Source organism: Bos mutus, chromosome 3, assembly GCF_027580195.1.
Source record: "Bos mutus isolate GX-2022 chromosome 3, NWIPB_WYAK_1.1, whole genome shotgun sequence".
Taxonomy (NCBI): Eukaryota; Metazoa; Chordata; class Mammalia; order Artiodactyla; family Bovidae; genus Bos; species Bos mutus.
Genome location: NC_091619.1, coordinates 78,619,567 through 78,637,467, shown reverse-complemented (window position 1 = coordinate 78,637,467; position 17,901 = coordinate 78,619,567). Strand labels below are relative to the sequence as shown.

The 17,901-nt window shown below is 43.6% G+C and overlaps 1 protein-coding gene across 1 annotated transcript in view; it reads left to right on the top strand.

The window, feature by feature from the left end:
* The window catches only part of CACHD1 (cache domain containing 1), a 236,249-nt gene extending 219,091 nt beyond the window's left edge, over nt 1–17,158 (top strand). Inside the window, exons 20-27 of the mRNA XM_005886691.3 lie at nt 457–617; nt 940–1,026; nt 1,848–1,964; nt 3,403–3,554; nt 4,858–5,019; nt 6,390–6,467; nt 7,077–7,178; nt 14,752–17,158. Coding sequence (XP_005886753.2) covers nt 457–617; nt 940–1,026; nt 1,848–1,964; nt 3,403–3,554; nt 4,858–5,019; nt 6,390–6,467; nt 7,077–7,178; nt 14,752–14,990 — 1,098 coding nt within the window. The 3' untranslated portion in view covers nt 14,991–17,158. The remainder of the gene's footprint in view (nt 1–456; nt 618–939; nt 1,027–1,847; nt 1,965–3,402; nt 3,555–4,857; nt 5,020–6,389; nt 6,468–7,076; nt 7,179–14,751) is intronic.
* Nucleotides 17,159–17,901: the final 743 nt, after the last annotated feature.

Genomic DNA, 17,901 nt, shown 5'->3' with positions numbered 1-17,901 from the left:
AATTACAGAAAGAGCTATAAAAACATATCATGTAACCGTATGCTGTGCTGTGCTTAGTCACTCAGTCATGTCCAACTCTTTGTGACCCCATGGACTGTAGCCCACCAGGCCTCTCTGTCTATGGGGGTTCTCCAGGCAACAATACTCAAGTGGGTTGCCATGCCCTTCTCCAGGGGATCTTCCCAACCCAGGGATCGAACCCTGGTCTCCCACATTGCAGACGTCTTTACCGTCTGAGCCATCATGGATAAAAGAATAATGTACACACACTGTTAAATGAGGTCTATCTCTGACTGATGGTAATTAAGAAAATTTTCTGTTTTCCAAATTTCTAGCAAGGACTGTATAACTACTGTTTTAATCAGAAGTTAAGTTTTGTTGTAAGCTGTTTTCAGGATGGTAGAGCTGAGTCTTTGTGTTGTTGTCTGTCACCTCTGACACATCTGTTGTCTGCAGGGGGATTTGACGAACCTTGTGCATGGCAGTCACTGTTCTAAATACAGACTGGCGAGGATCCCAGGAACCAATGCATTTGTGGGCATTGTCAACGAAACATGCGACTCTCTTGCCTTCTGTGCTTGTAGCATGGTAGACCGGCTCTGTCTCAACTGTCACCGGTAAAAATGGGGTGGGACATACTCTCTGTTTACCACCTATTGAATATCTTAACTGATGCCAGCTGTACAATATACATAAAGTGCTCAGGTGTGCCCTAAAGGAAAGGAAAGTCCTGGTTGCAAAAGCATTTAGAACTGTTGTTTGTAACATCCTTGTCCAAAGAACAGTGGATTGAGGTCAGTTGAATATTTAAACCTTTGGTGATAGCGTTTACTGCCTGCTTTAGCTAGCTCATGTTGTCTTTATTTCACCTCCCTCAGTGTGTGTGCAATATATAGTTGATCAACCCTCTGCATAGTAACTTTTCCTTTTGCTTTTCAGAATGGAACAAAATGAATGTGAATGTCCTTGTGAGTGCCCTCTAGAGGTCAATGAGTGTACTGGCAACCTCACCAATGCAGAGAACAGGTAAATAAAAAATCGTGTACACACACACACACACACACACACACACACACACACACACATATATTTGTGGGCTTCCCAAGTGGCACAGTGGTAAAGAACATGCCTGCTAATGCAGGAGACATGGGTTCGATCCCTGGGTCAGGAAGATCCCCTGGAGTAGGAAATAGAAACCCACTCTAATATTATTGCCTGGAAAATTTCATGGAGAGAGGAGACTGGCTGGCTAGAGTTCATGGGGTCTCAAAGAGTCAGACACAGCTGAGCAACCGAGTACATACATATATATGTGTTATATGTGCATATTTATGCTGGGAGATATATATAAGACTATATATGTATGTGTGCATATTTATACTGAGAGTCTTATAGATTTGTTTCAAGTTGGAACTATAAGAAGATGATTCATTTTAGTGATGGAACTGTTCAATGAGCTAGTTTTCAAACTCCATAGTATTTTAAAATGAAGCCCACTTTCAGGTTTGAATAAAAATTCTAAAAAAGTTTTATAAGTGTATGTACTACTTACAAAAAGTATGAGACTGTTACAAGTGTCTAACATGTCAGATGCTGTATGCCTGGTAAGTCACTTAGTTTTCTAGTTTACCCTTTGATAAACATGTAAGAACCTTTCACACACATAAGATAGCATTACTTTTCTCAGTGACAGATTGTAAGACCAGATTGGCCCCAGGTTTCATACAGGTAAATGACAAAGCCAGAGTTCAAACGCAGGTCTTTCTGGCACCGTCAGGGGCCAAGGGCATGATGAGTTTGGAATGCAGATGGTATCGGTCCTAACCTTCAGACTTGCCCCTTCATAGAAACCCAAGCTGTGAGGTACACCAGGAGCCAGTGACGTACACAGCTATTGACCCTGGCCTGCAGGATGCTCTTCACCAGTGTGTGAACAGCAGGTGCAGTCAGAGGACGGAGAGTGGGTAAGCATGCTCAGCGCTGATTCACGCCAGCATCGCAGCCGTGGGAGCAGAGCCTCGGAAAGAACAGAGAACAGCAGCCTCAATGGGACTTTCCGGATGATATTCATCATCCCCATGTTTGATGTTTTTAAAAGATGTGCCAGTTTTTCAGATCTAAAACTGACTTTTATCTGCCTTTTATCCACCAATTTTAGTGTTATCTGTTCTTATCTGCCTTTTATCCACCAATTTTAGCATTACTTGGTTTCTACTTGTTACAGATATTTGGCACATGTACCTATGTTAGTGGTCTTCCCTGGTGGCTCAGATGGTAAAGAATCTGCCTACAATGCAGGAGACCCAAGTTCAATCCCTGGTCGGAAAGATCCCCTAGAGAAGGGAATGGCTACCCACTCCAGTATTGTTGCTTGGAGAATTTCCATGGGCAGAGGAACCTGGCAGGGTCCATGGGGTCGCAAAGAGTCAGACACAATTGAGCAACTACCGGGCCCACGCTTGCTCATGAGCGCATACACACACATACCCCTATATTAGTAGCCTCATCTGTGGGCGGAAAAGTTTTCTAGAAATAAGAGGCATAAGAGAGGAAATGGCATGACAAAGCAAGGCCAAGGGAGCAGGAAATTATGGGTTCTAGAAACAGAACTCAGCTGTGTGTGTGATACATTGAAATGCTTCAATTCTTCTTTCTTAGAAAACGGGTATACTTTATGGCAGTTTTGAGAACTAAAAACTGCATGATCCCTGCTCCCTCTACCTCCTCCCTAGGGTGTTTGGGCTAGACAGCTGCAGGTTGCCATTTGATTCAACAAAATTAGTGGGTGAAAGGAGCAGCGAGTTCTACTTTTGGTATGTATTTTAATAGAGGAATGATAGGGTATCAGATATATTGACTGGGTGTGTTATGCAGTTACCCAAAGCCTATTAAGTTTGAGAAACACTGCATATATTCTCTTAGAGTGTCATAATGCACTCAACATATTAAAAGTTCTAAGAAATTGGCAGTAAAGAAATGTTTAACTGATCACTATTTCCCAAACTTGATTAATTAGGTTTTTTTTTTTCCTTCCTTTTTTTTTTTTTTTAAATAACCATAAACCTGGAGGACGTTAGGCCAAAGTCTAACAAACCTTGGGGCCGTGTGGTCTTTTAAGATGATTTTAAGTGACCCCGCACTAATCCATGATGTGTGGACTTCATGGTTTGAGTAACAGAGGGCAATTCTATTTCTCTCAGCTCCAGGCTGTCGAGGGATGTTAGACAGCTCTCCCCTGGCGGACAATGGCTGTGCTCCTTCTATAAGGAAATGCAACTCAGGCTTAGGGAGTTCTAGCTCTAGTGAGTCATGGACCCCTGAGAGCTGTCTGATGCCCAAGTCCATGTGCTCACTCCTGCCTGACACTGCTTTCTCGAACATTCAGCACTGTCTTTCTGGCAGGGACTGCTTCGGTGTGCTGGACTGTGAATGGTGCATGGTGGACAGCGATGGGAAGACCCACCTGGACAAATCCTACTGTGCACCCCAGAAAGAATGCTTTGGGGGGATCGTTGGAGCCAAAAGTCCCTATGTTGATGACATGGGATCAATAGGTAATGTTTTGGGGGAACCCAGAATAACTTGATTCTTGAAAACATATTTTTTGGCCTCTAAATTAGAACACAGATCTTAAAATAATTCCCTACCCTACTTCCCTGGTTCCTTTGCCAGTAGTTTTGAGTTGCAAAACCAAGGCAAATAATTACTTTCAAAGCTGGCTAGCTCTCCTGTGCAGAGTGAGCAGCCATCTTTCCTGCCAAGTTTTGCAAGCCTGAAATGCATTCCCATAAAGCTTGTTCTGAGAAATATCAGGTCTGATTTCTGAGCGGCTGAGCTGTGGGGTTTGTACGAATGTGAATCCCAGCTGTCTGGAGCACGGGGCTGGTGATGGGCAGAGTGACCCGTGGACATTGCTTTCCTGCTGCGTCCTCCCTTCACGACTTTTGCAGACAGACATCTTAGGGCTCCGAATCAGTATTTAGGGCCTTGAGGTCAACAAAAGCCCACACTGTCCAGTGCAGCAGGCGACTTAGGTGGGGGACAGAGATATTGGGAGGAACACCGCTGGGATCAGGCCCCCCAAAACCCCCAAATACTACCTGCGTCCTACCCCTCAAATACTACCTGAGATTTTCTCCGTGCCTTTCTGCAATCAGCACAAGCATCTCAAGCGTGGTCCGCAGGTGAGTAGATATTTAAAACTTCAGTGAATGCCTGTTTTGACATCTCTCTGTGTGAGCCTTTCTGAGGAAGAAAAGCTTTTCCTTTGTGAGGAAGGGTTCTGAGCCCACGTATGACTATCGGACCAGGTTGGGACATGACAGGAGTAACCTTGCTCCTAGAAGTCACTTTATATTTCCCACCTGCAGTTTCCTGCCTGAAAAGTGCAAATAGTATTTTAAAGGGAGCCCATAAACTTTGAAATGGGATCCTTTTTGGAGGTAACATAACAGATCCACTGAAATAAATGACACCAGGTCCAGTAAATATCTGCTGAGAGGCACACGTCACCCTCCCTCACCTCTGTACTAAGAGGAGCCCACCCCCCAGAGCTGGGCCCTTAGACTGCATGTCTAAGTGATTCTCATCCATTCGCTTACTTTACCAATCCTTGTCAACTGTATTCTTGCTCTGCCAAGCAACCAACATTTAATTTGAGAACCAGAAATTCAAGGAAGCCCTATTCCTCCATCCTGGTGCAACTTCTTCATGAAATTCAAGCCTTAAAGCAGCTGTTCTTACATATCTTCACTCAACCCCTTCCCGCTAGATTCTTTCCATCTCATCCCCATCCCTATCTGCTACTACACTTGGGAAATCTTTACAAGGGAAATCTATCTGTTTGTTTTAATCAAGGTGATGAGGTGGTCACATTGAACATGATCAAAAGTGCCCCCGTGGGCCCGGTGGCTGGAGGCATTATGGGCTGTATCATGGTTCTAGTCCTGGCTGTGTACGCATACCGCCATCAGATTCACCGCCGGAGTCATCAGCATATGTCTCCTCTTGCTGCCCAAGGTGAGCTTGAAATGAACCCCAAAGCTCCTCCAGGAAGCAGCAGTCTCCCCAGGGTTGTCCCCAGGCTAGAAGGACAGTGACTAGTTGTAAGCCTTTAAGCAACTCTAAAAATAGCCCTATATTTTCTGCTTCTGTGGAATAGATTCAGAAGTCCCCCAAAGCCTGCTTCTCTCCTTTAGCTCACAGCTCATTCTTTAAGGCCTGAATCCTGCAAGCCCCATTTGATTCTCCAGAAAATCCCTCGATTCTGTCTCTCCTTACATGGCTCCTTAGCCCACCTCAGCCTGACTCTGGAAGAAGTCAGAAGAAGGGAGTTGGGAGGCTCAGTGGGAAAGTTTGTTCTTCGCTAAGCTCAAATGTGCTGTTCTTTGCTGTTCCAAAAAAGATGGACAGACCAAAGATAGCCCAGGCCTCTACTGGCAAGAACATGAGTCTGTTCTATTGTTGCCATTATTATATGTGTGAATGAACACATATTCAAAATGATGATCACAGTTCTTAAAATAGAATAAGAACTGTCCAACCTGGATAAGAACTTGACAAGATGATAAATTAGTAATTATGGCTTCCATATCAAGGGTTAAATGTGGTATCTGTGCTCATTTGCAAGGGGCAAAAAGCTTGCAAATGACTATCTCTAGCCTCCTAAAAGCCCTTCAGGGTGTGTTACCCCGAGTTTTGGAGATAAGGCTCACTCATCATTTTTCCTGGACTTGGTCAGGAGCCTGGTAGCAGTTGCGATCAGCTGATGTTGGGATAGTTCTCTGTGGTCCCAATCCTGTCGGGGGATCATGGGATCATGTTGTCTGACTTAATAACTGAGCTGACCACAAAGCTCTTTCCTCTTGGTAAGATTTGATTCGACTGAGGGTGACAGCCATCCAGTGTTACCTTAGGCTTGGCTTCTAGATTCTGTAGCACCATTTTATCAGCACAGCCAGCCATGGTTTTAGGCCCCTTCCCTCTGTTTCGGGTACTTGTTCAGTCACTAAGACGTGTATGACTCTTTGTGAGCCCACGGACCGCAGCGCACGAGGCTTCCCTGTCCTCCCCTCTCTCCCAGAGTTTGCTCAAACTCATGTCCATCGAGCTGGTGCAGGAGAGGATGAAAGACTTGTTAGCCTCAATCAACTTCTTTTCTCCTCTGTCTCCAGAAATCAATCTCAGGTGTCCCTCTGGATTATTCACCTCTTGTTCTCCCTCTTCGGATTCCTGCTCCCTCCTCCTTTAGAAAAAAAATGAGATAAGGCCTCAGTTCACTCTTGATGGAATGCTGTCACCCAGCCGTCAGATGAGCCCTCTGCGGGTATTAACGTGGGTGATGTTGTTTGATTAAATAGTCCTGTGTCTCTCTTTTTAACGACGGGTAGAGATGTCGGTGCGCATGTCCAACCTGGAGAACGACAGAGATGAAAGGGACGACGACGGCCCTGAGGACAGAGGCATCAGTGAGTGGCTGCGCCGCCGCCGTCCCAGACGTGCCAGCGGGAGGCTCTCTTGTGTTAAAATTTCAGATGCTTTGACACGACGGGATTCTTTTTATCCCCCATTTTTGTTAGGAGGAAGCATAGGTCTTTGCTTTGTTTTAGGAAATCTCCAAAGAATTCAGAGTGTTCTTTGTGCCATTAAGGACATTTGACCTGAAACCCCCTACTCTTCCCTTTCTGTCTCCTCATTACTTTCCAGTATAGCATTTTAGAAAGGGAGTCATCAGGTATGCATGTTTTAAATCCCTTAACTAGCGTGTACAACCCAGGAGGACAAAAAGAACACTTCTTTATCAAAAGAGAGCTCCATTTGTGGTGAGATGCTTTGGCCTGCAACCGTATGGAAAGTGTATCTTCTTGATGCATGTCGAAGATATGTAATTAGGGACCTCCTCCTGCCCCAGTCCTAAAAGCAACTTCCCTAATCCTCAGAATTTTTTAAAAATTACTCATTCTAGCTCTCTAACAAATAACAACCCCTTTCATGTGAAAGAGCCTGCTTAGAGCAGATGTGCTTAATACAGTGAAGATACTGGCCCAAGTGTGACTAACTATCCTTGCCTTCCACAGTCAGCAATACTCGATTTATAGCCGCAGTCATCGAGCGTCATGCACACAGTCCAGAAAGGAGGCGTCGCTACTGGGGTCGCTCAGGAACAGAAAGTGATCATGGTAAGATCTGGCATCCTGCCCTTGAGGCCCTGAGGACCCCGATGTAGTCATGGGCTAGTGCTCACACCCGCCCTTTCCTCTTTCCTACTCTGTGCTCAAGTAAATGATTTTGATATAGCTTTCCAAAAAGACACATTCCAACATGACACCTTTACAAGAGCCCCCAGGAGATTTTGGCTTATGGCTCAGCATTCCCAGATACATCATCATACGTCAGATAACCTCTGGGCACACAGATAACCCCCTGGGTTTTCTCCATGAATAAGGGTTCAGATTATTTCAGTGGTGCCTGCTTACCACCGCACTTGGTTCTCAGTGAATCAGCACCTTCTTAGATCCTACTGCCTCTTTAGGCTTGTTGGCAAACAGCAGGATTGTTATGGGCTCTCTCAGCCACATACTCTCGGGACCTGGCGAGAGTCCACAACTGTCATCTGGCATCCCCTGGCCCTGGGAAGGCTTTACCAAGGAGACAACACTTACCTGGGCCTTGAAGGACGATTAAAGAAAAGTGAGAGGTAAAAGCTATTAGAGGCAAAGGGGCTAGTGTGTACAAAGTCATGGAGCTGCCTGTAGTGCCTGTTGGATGCTCAGGAAGGATAGGTGCTGAGTTGTGAAAGAGACCCTGAGTGCTAAGTCCACGGCGGTACCAATGGCATGGCCACCGTGTGCCATCTCCCCTTCCCAGTGTCCCATGGCTTGTTGTCCTATTCTCCGTGACAACAGAGAACAACAGCTGTGCCCTACTGTCTAGGTAGTTCTGTCACCATTCCACAAAAATGAAAGTGTAGATCCTTTCCTCTAATTGTCAGGTCTTTTTGTTTCCTTACACACCTGTTCAATTTTCCAGAAGTCTTTCTTTTCTTCCCAGAATCAGGTCTTTTTATAAATGCATAAATAATGCATCTGTGCTTTTTTTATTCTGCCTTCTCCACATCTACCCTGAAAACAAAGTCTTCAAGCAGTGTGCTTCCACACCTGTGCTAAAAAATGCAGAAGGGGATATTCGCTAGAGCAACCAATGCTGCCTTTTGCATGACAGCCAGGTCTTCTAAATCCCTTTGGAAAACTGGAGAAGCCAGAGCTCTGATTTGTAAACCAGGGACTCTTAATTTGGGCTCTGAATGACATTGTTCCCACTAACTAAATAGAATCTTCAGGTTTCTATGGAGAGTCAAAGCAGAACTTAAATTTCTCAGCTTCTTTGACTTTCTGCCTTTTTTCCAGAAAAACCTTTGAACCTGCATAAATTTCATTCTGCCAGGCAGTTCTGTGCTTCTCCTTTGAATAATAAAACAGGTTTGAGGCTACTAAAGTTCAACAGAAAGAATTTCTTATTCAGCAGAAATACTGAGTCCTTTCTGTCTCTCCTCTCCCTCTCTCTCATTCCCTCTCTGTGTCTCTATCGCCTTCCCTCCCTCCACCCTCCTTTTCTTTCCCCATCCCCCTCTTTCTCTCCACCCACCCCCATCCCCACGTCCCTTGCTGGTAGAAACCACTTAAGTACAAAATTGGAATTCTGAATGACATTTCCAGTGCTGCATTAGCCCTCCCATTGTCTTAATAAAATGGCACATGAAGCAACAGCCGAGATAAAAGGCACAGTGCGGTGTCAGTATCTAAAAGCCAAGGAATCTAGCTAAGGGCTTCCTTTCTTTCATTTTTCACAATAATTGGCTCCCATTATCCCCAAGGAATGAAAAATGGTTTCTCGTGCAGACAGAATACACCAAAAGGAGTGGAAGACACTGACATTCCAGGTAATTCCAAATACACCACAAAATCAGTAGCAGTTAACCAAGTGCTGTCGTATCCCAGAACCTATATGGCAGGTCACTGAAAGTAGTGACATCAAGCTAACGTCCCCGTGGTGCCTAGAGGATAAGCCGTAGGTACACATTAAACTCAGAAATCCGATCCATTAATAGTGGTTTTGTGGCACGCGACACTCGTGCGGGTGTTCTCCTGTTTGGTGAATGTATCAGGCATCTGTTGTTTGCTTGGCAGGGAGGAGCGAGGTGGGAAAGGGGTGGTCTTCTTTCTGCCAGGCAGCCTGGTACAGAACAGCTTATATATGATAGGTCAAGCAGAACTCACTTGGAGTCCCACCTCTCCCTGTCTTTCCAAATGGTGAGACCTCAGTGAAACTACTTAGACCTCAGTTTCCTAATAATTAAAAGGGGATTAGAAACTACCCCCTGGTAAGGTTGTCGTGAGGATGAAGTGAGATAACACATGGCCAGGCATGAGCTCAGAGCCCGACCTCCTCATCCCCACACCCGCTCTGCGCTCAAAGAATTGATAATTCAGCAAGAAACTACAAATGCATGCACGTATTCACAAGATTGAGAAAAGGCTGAATATGACAGTTCCCTTAAAGAAGTGGAACAAAGAAGAAGATGGGAACAGAGTTCACTTTTATCTGCAAGTGAATCCTGTGAGACCCAGGGCGGGGAGGTGAGGGGACATTGGTGCTCGCCCTTGAACTGGTCATGCCCTGGTTCTTTGGTACGCAGCGAGCTTATTTACACATGAGTCTTCGGGTCTGAGGCACAAAAGGAAACCTCAAAAGAATAAAATATATAAATATTGAACAGACAAGACTTTCCGGGTGTGGTTCAGAGTGGTGATATTCCTAGAATTAAAACTAAATGCTGTCAAGCTACACTTGGAGACTCCAGGCTTCTTTTTTAACTAGAAATCTTTCATGTAGCCAACAAAGTTTTGTATTTTAAAGGAGTATGATTTTAATTTTTATCTTAAGCACTCAAAATAAGAACAGTTTTGAAAAGTTGAAGCATTTTAGTCAATATTCTGACACCACTTAGCATGATTTTTTCCAGCACTCAACTATTAACTCTTATACTCTGCTTGGCATCACTGACTCGATGGACATGGGTCTGAGTGAACTCCAGGAGTTGGTGATGGACAGGGAGGCCTGGCGTGCTGCATTTCATGGGGCCGCGAAGAGTCGGACATGACTGAGCGACTGAACTGAACTGATACTCTGCTTTGCCCATTATTTCTCTTGAAAATATCACATTCTATCTAACCATCAACTGGCTTATTTTTTAAGTTAAAAACCAACAGTATGTATTTATTCCTTGTGAATCTGTGTTTTAGTTACCATCACATTAGAAGCATTACTCAAATGTATATTAAGCAATATTTTTTTCTTTATAAAAGGGAAATTTTCTCCTTGTGAAGTAAACGCCAAAAGACTTAAAATGCTGAACCTTGAAAATTTGGTCGAAATTACACAGCAAAGCTATTTTCTAGGGGTGCAGTTATTCTCCTGCAGTTACTCTCTGTGACCACAAGGTGGTGAGTGAGTCCCCAGAGGGACCTAACATCCCTTGACATCAAGAGAGCTTTCTTTAAGAACCAGGGGATAAATATATTAGCAGAAAACCAAAGAGCAAAAGCCTAATTTGGCTCTTTTATTCCTGAGTGATGCCTGGCCTCCTTCCTAAAGCCTGTTTTCCCTTGAAAAATCTTTGCAAGAATTTCTCTACATATACCTTTGGATAGTAAAGAAATCTTTCTTTGGAAGTTATTTGTATATATCCTCTGTGTTTTAAATAGTGCTGCCTCCTCCATGAGTCAGAGACCGTGTCTGTCTTATGCATCACTGTTCCCAGCACTGCACAGAATTGCCTGGTGCTGAGTAAACACTCAATTAATTTGCTAAGTGAGAGCATGTGTTTGGCTTCCTCCTGCTTCTCCACAACTCCCTCCCTCCAGATTTCCATTAATTATTGAGATAAGAGAAAGCCTAAGTTACAGAGGGATTGAGCAATAGTGTCCCACTGAGCAAATAAAACAAGATTGCTCCAGAGTGAGTGGTTCCCTCTGAAAGGATCTCTGCTGGGGTTCTGATCAGAAAATGCTGATGACCCTGAATTGCCTGTACCGCTCACCAACCCCTTGGGTCTGTGACCAGCCAGGTTCAGAGCACCCAGACTCTTAAGTCAGAACACCAGGCAGGGCCTAGTGAGTCCTAGAATGCCTTTATTATTAGATGAGACTGGTAAATGTCACACCAGGCAAAACCAATTTATGTGAAAATTTATGTGATTTTTATTTTTTTAATTAAACACCTGCTTTATGTGAGGCCTAAGCCCTTGCACTTTTCTAATAGACAAGACAGTCCTTTATTTTTGTAATATGGTAAAATCGAAGCTAGGGATTGCAGAGAATACCGTTTGACATCACAGAAGGGCCACCAGAACTCCTGTGGGTTGGTATGACTGGGTGGGGTGGGTGGTGGTTGGGAAGGTTTCCCAGAAAAGACCTTCAGATGGAACATGAAGCACAGTGATGAGGGAAGTGGGGGAGGGCAAGGCAGGCACAGAGGGACCGCTATGAATTTTACACCACAAATGTGGAAATCAACTATCATTACAATGGACGTCTGTAAATGAGCGAGACAGGAAGGCATCCAGGAGGTATTTGGAGGCAGGATAAAGACAGCCTAGCACTAAAGGTTGGCCAAAAATAATCGGCACAGACACTGAGATTTTGCTGAAATGTATTTTCTAGTGCTTTGGTCTCTTACATGTAGAACATTTGTACCTGAGGCTTTAAAGCCTACACTGCATTCTAGACTTAGCACTACTGAGGCTGAGGAGTTCATTCTGGCTCCTGATCTTTTCATCTTGGGAAAAAGCATCTCCATTCCCCCAGCATCTGAACCTAATAACCTTGAGGATGTTAACTCTCGTGGGTGCCAGAAAGCCCATGTGGTCACCAGAGGCTGCCCCGCCCTGCCCTGCACTTGAGCAGCAGCTTGCTCCACTGAAGCACAGCAAATGTTTCGCTTCAGGGCCCTGCCGTCTCCTCGGGCCAGTGCTCAGCCCCCTGTACTCCAAGCCTTGGAGCCCTCCTTCCTTCCATCCAACCTCCTCATTGCCACAAGGGATCATCTTAAAGCACACGTTATGTCATTGCCATCCACCTTCCCCCCAGCTCTTTGAGCACCCTTCCTGATCTGGTCTCAGCCTGCCTGTCCAGATTCATCTCTCACTCCTCCTCTCACACACTAAGCTCTTCCCCATGCCTCAAATCCACAGAGCCTTTCTACCTGCTGCATCTTTGCACATGCTCATCTCCCTGCCTGTAATACTTTCCACTCCTTTCTTTATCTAGGGATCCCCTCTCTCCCATGAGGGCCACCTTGAATGTCACTTCCTCCAGGATTCTAAGTTCATCAGCTTTGGTGTTTCTTTGGGGTACCTCTGGTTTTGTACCTGTATTTCCCCTTCTTGACTGTGGGCTTCTCAGGAGTTGGAACCTCACCTTACCCCTTTTTCTGTGGAGCTCCTAGCCTGGCATCAGGCACCAAGGAGGCACTCAGTGATCATAGGCACACAGCAACATACTCGCCTTCTCCTGCCCTGACTTGTTTTTCTGGCTTGGTATCTCTACATATGTTATTCACAGATGCTAAAAATCAAGATGTGCAAAAAGAAAATTCATTTCCTTCCCTAAGACTCAGGATCTTGGAGTCTCCCTCTGTCATCATCCTGACAGTAAATTGCTGTCCCGTCACCCCCAAGTCCCCCACATCAAACTTCTGATGAACTTCTATTGTTTTTCCATTCCAGAGATGTCTGTCCAATCCCATACTTTTAATTCAACATCTCTCACCCAGGCTGTGGCAATAACCTCTTAACCGTCTCCCTCTCTCCTCCTCTCTAGTTGCCTCCCTCTCTCTCCTTTCTAGTCAACCTCCAAATTTCCACCATAACTCTGCTTTTAGAATATAAAAATGACCATGCTATTTTTGTGGTCTGCTCAAAACCTTGTAAACTTAAGTCCCTCCTGTAGCTACCGGCTAGCACTCATCATGGCCACATTGTATAGGAATTGCCCTGTGTCCTCTTGGCCATGCCCTTCTGTTCCTGTGCTCCTATCCACTTTACCAAACTCCTACTCATCCATTACAGCCCAAGTAAAATATGAGTTCTTCTCTGAAACTTTCCCAGCCCCCCAGCCAGAATTAGCTATTCCTTGTTCAATGGGCTTCCCTGGTGGCTCAGTGGTTAAGAATCTGCCTGCAACGCAGGAGATGCAGATTCAATCCCTGGATCTGAAAGATCCCCTGGAGGAGAGAATGGCAACCCACTCCAGTATTCTTGCCTAGAGAATCCCATGAACAGAGGAGGTTCGTGGGCTACAGTCCATGAGGTCACAAAAGAGTCAGACATAACTGAGCACATGCTGGATTTCAATTAAACCTCCATTAGAACACCTACCATGATCTTCAGTAGAGTAAGCCTAACTTTGTACATACCTGTCTCTTACTCGGTGGTGAAATCCTTAAGGAAAACAGACATCTCTTATTCATGCTTCATAGTCTTTCCTTTCAGCCTCCTGAGGGTCTTTGATAAATGAATAATTGGATTGAGCTATGCTTGTACTTGTTTTATTTCTCGAGCCCTAGTAAATGAATTCTTTGTACAGGGATCAGTTTTCATCTCCAGGTCTCCTACAGTGCCCAGCACAGTGTCTTATACAAGGTAGATTCCCAGTAAATATTTGTTGGTTGGACTGAAAGAAAGAATTCTGTCGTTTGAACATTTCATTGAGCACTGAGGATTGCCTTGCTCATTTTCACATGAAGCATAACATTTTCAACCACAAACTATTCCTGCTTGGCTGTATGCAAGCACGTCAATTTTGCAGCCACGGCTGTGACTAGCGCTACCCACGGGTGAGTGTTGATTGATGCTAACTGTAGATGCAGCGGAAATATTAACGAGCTGTCACTTTTCAAAATTCTTGAAGGCTTTTTTTTTTTTTTTTTGCAATATTTAAAAACATGCCAAGGTTCTTGGAACGGAATCCTTTGATCAGCAAGGGCAATTTCTTTTGAAACATGTATTACTTAGAATACCAAGAGAAATTAATCTTTAAATACAGTGAACCAGCTTACACAAAGAATAGCTGATTCCTTTGCTAGTTGCTGTGGGTGTCTGTGGAGTTAGTGTTTTGTTAGGGACTGAAACTCAGGCAAGTTCATTAACCTCTCTGATTGTCGTTTCCCTCACCTGTAAAATGGATTTTTAAATATATGTCTTGTTGGTGTGTAGAAATTACATGACACCAGGGCTGTCATTGTGGCAGCTGTCTTTGTTCTTACCGTGGTATCACATTCAGGCGTTTTGAAGCTGCTTTTTTTTTCCCTCTCTCTCTAAAATAAAAAATAGTCTTATCTCGGGGGAAAGTGTAGAAGGTTGTTTCCCCAAATGTCAATTGTGGGGATCTGTGGATCAGAAAAAATTGGGATGATTTTCAGTTTTGTTTTGTTGGTTTAGGGGATTTGGGGAAAGGGTTCTTGTTCGTATTATTTTAAATGATTACATATTTATTGTGTAATTGCTTTAAGACAACAGCTAATGAAAGATCTCTTTAAAAGTAAGTCACTTCAAGGTCTGCTGGCAGCCTGCAAACATTGGCACTTACTAGTCCAAAGGTAGGAGCTCCTCCCAGTGCCCACAGAAATCTGCGTGACAGCTCCTCCCTGCCTGTGGAAACTCTCAGCTGCCTATGTGTTGTGTTCATTTTCTAGGTTACAGCACCATGAGCCCACAGGAAGACAGTGAAAACCCTCCGTGCACCAATGACCCCTTGTCGGCCGGGGTGGACGTGGGAAACCACGACGAGGACTTGGAGCTGGACACCCCGCCCCAGACCGCCGCACTCCTGAGTCACAAGTTCCACCACTACCGCCTGCACCACCCAACGCTGCACCACAGCCACCACCTGCAGGCGGCCGTGACGGTACACACTGTCGACGCGGAATGCTAGCCCCCTCGCCTCCATCAGAAGGCGGGATCTGGCAGCTGCCGAGTGTGCTGGAGGGAAGAAGAGCCAGCATCAAATCCACTTGTGTCCGTGCTTTGTCCGGAGTCATTGAACTCATCTTCCTGCCTGTTAACATGTGTCCAAACAAGTGAAACAGCCGCAACACCACATTTGTGAAGATGCGAGGCTGGTTGTGAAATGGAGGGGAAAGAAGTCTGATTAATGAACCTGCCATAACACCAACGGAATGAACAGACGCAAACCTCTAAACAGAGCCGGAACCTATAAATGAAACATTGGGAACCTTGGTTAAGCTGAGCCAGAGGAATGTTCCGAGGAGCCAGAAACATTCTGCTCTCCTTAACTGGAAGAAAAGAGAGGTCTGCTCCCCTGGAGACTGAGAATGTGGCAGAGGCAGAGAGAAGTGTGTCTTTGAAGATTTCACCTGGTTTCTTAGCGGTACCTAGATGCCATACTTGCTGTACGGAACTCATACTAAGCTCTAAATGATGCATCTCAAATTTCTAAGTAAAGGATTATTTTTCTACTATTTATTGAACTTTCAAAACATTCTCAAACTTTGGGAGAAAGAAAAGGAAACACATGAGAAATTTTCAGCAATTATCCCTAGCTGTTTTGTGTGTATTAAAGTGGTTTTTTGATTAAGAAGTTCTAGTTCTTATTTAACAGATACCATCCCACTGCCTCACTCCACCCAAAAAAAAAAAAAAAAAAAAAAGGGAAAATGAAGAAATCTTTCTCTCTGACTTGTTTACATACATTTTCTTTAGAACATCATGTCATGGAAATACATCTTGATTTGCAAAGCAGTATTCTTTCTCTGTTTGACAGAGGTGGGGAGGGGCAGTCCAGGAAGCTTTCAGAGAAATTTTATGTTTCTTTTTAACTCACTTCCACTTCCCATACAGTTCTTTCCTTAGGTTTCTACGAAACCTAATATTACAATGCCAGCCTTTCAGCTAAAGGAGGGTTGGATTTATTCTCCTTGTTTTAAAGACTATAAATCTTTAAATGTCCCATTTTGATTCTGAGAATATTGAACACATAAAAGAAGTTTTTCAAATTCAGAATTTTCGTTCTTAAACAAAGATTTCTTTTGAAATCATAGTTAAAAGCTGCTGCCAGTTACCCAAGAAGATGTCCACCTATCTTTGTGGATATCCACAACTGCTTTGTGATGTACACAGGGGTTCATCAAATCTGGCTGATATAACATGGGGCATTGTAATTTTAAAGTAGTGTTCTAATTACAGTGATGTATTTTAGATTCACATTTTGTGATCCAGATATGTTATAAAGACATTCTTGCACCGTGTGTGTGGTAAATCTCCGTTTATACGTAGTTGGAAAAAAATTTACTGAATAATGTTTTAATGATAGGGTGTTACAATATAATGTAAAAAAAAAAAAAATTGGTTCTTCAGCAGTACAGAAAGTAAACTATATGTGTGCTATCAGGAAACCTCTTCATACTGTGTATAAAATTGCAGCCTAGTGAAATAAACTGTATGAATGGACAGTTTTAGTGGCTATAGTGATTTCTTAATGGACCGCTGCTCATGCCTCAGGGCAAATTACATTCACTTTAACCTAGCAGATCAGTTGCCAAACTGAAAGGAGGCCTCCCTTCAATGCCACAGTCAACTTCAGAGCCTTCCTAACCATCTTGAATATGCAAAGAAATTTAAGACTCTAATGGGTTAAAATCAAAAGCAAATGAAATGTGTGGAACTTAGCTCCCCCTTTCTGGGCATCTAAATTTGTGTCATTAATAATAAATAAATGGCTCCTCTCACATTTCTGGGGAATGAATGACTGTCCTGTCTTCCCAGGATATTAAACCTCTCCATGGAACACTGGGGTCTTTTCTCAAGTTGAGAACCTTTGTGTTATGACCCCTTGATGGAGGGGGAACTTGGTTGTTTTCAAGAAAACAAGCACAAAACTTAGAGCTTAAAAAATAAGATATGGACAGCCTACTCAAAGACAATGAGAAAAATGTATTGTGTGAGTCTTTTGTAATAAGACTCTCTCCCCATCATGAACTTTTGGGGAAAGTAATTGCATGCTTATTCTTGAATAAGAACACAACTGAGATTTGCAGTTCCTGGGAGAGATGACACACAGGTTTGTGAGGTTTGGGCTTAAGTTTTGATCTTCTAAGTTACCTTTTCTCAAGTATTGCATATAATGTTTAAATATTTCTTGTTTGCATTTTCATTGTTATTTAAAAGGAAATATATGGTTTTGGAAACTTTTAATCAGGGCAATCAATATTGGCTCCTGTGCCCAGATTATATTGCTTATTTTTTGTCTGTTTTGCTTTGTTTTGTGTGTGTGTGTGTGTTTCTATTATACAGCAAAGTGAATCAGATACACACACACTCACGTTCTTGATTCTATTCCCATATAGGCCATTACAGGGTACTGAGTAGAGTTATACAGTAGGTTCATATTATTTTATATATAGAGTGTGTATGTATCAATCCCAGTCTCCCAACTTGTCCCTCGCCCTCACTTTCCCCCTTGGTAACCATAAGTTTGTCTTCTACTTCTGTGATTCTGTATCTATTTTGTAAATGGGTTCATTTGTACCATTTTTTCTTAGATTCCACATATAAACACTATCATACATTTGTCTTTCTCTGTCTTACTTCACTCAGTATGACAATCTCTAGATCCACCCATGTTGCTGTAAATGGCATTATTACCTTCTGTTTATGGCTGAGTAACCTTCCATTGTGTATATGTACCACATCTTTATCCGTTCCCCCATCAGTGGATGTATTGCTTCCATGTCCTGGCTATTGTAAATAGTGCTGCAATGAACATTAAGGTATATTATCTTTTTGAATTATGGTTTTATCCGTAGATATGCCCAGGAGTGGGGTTG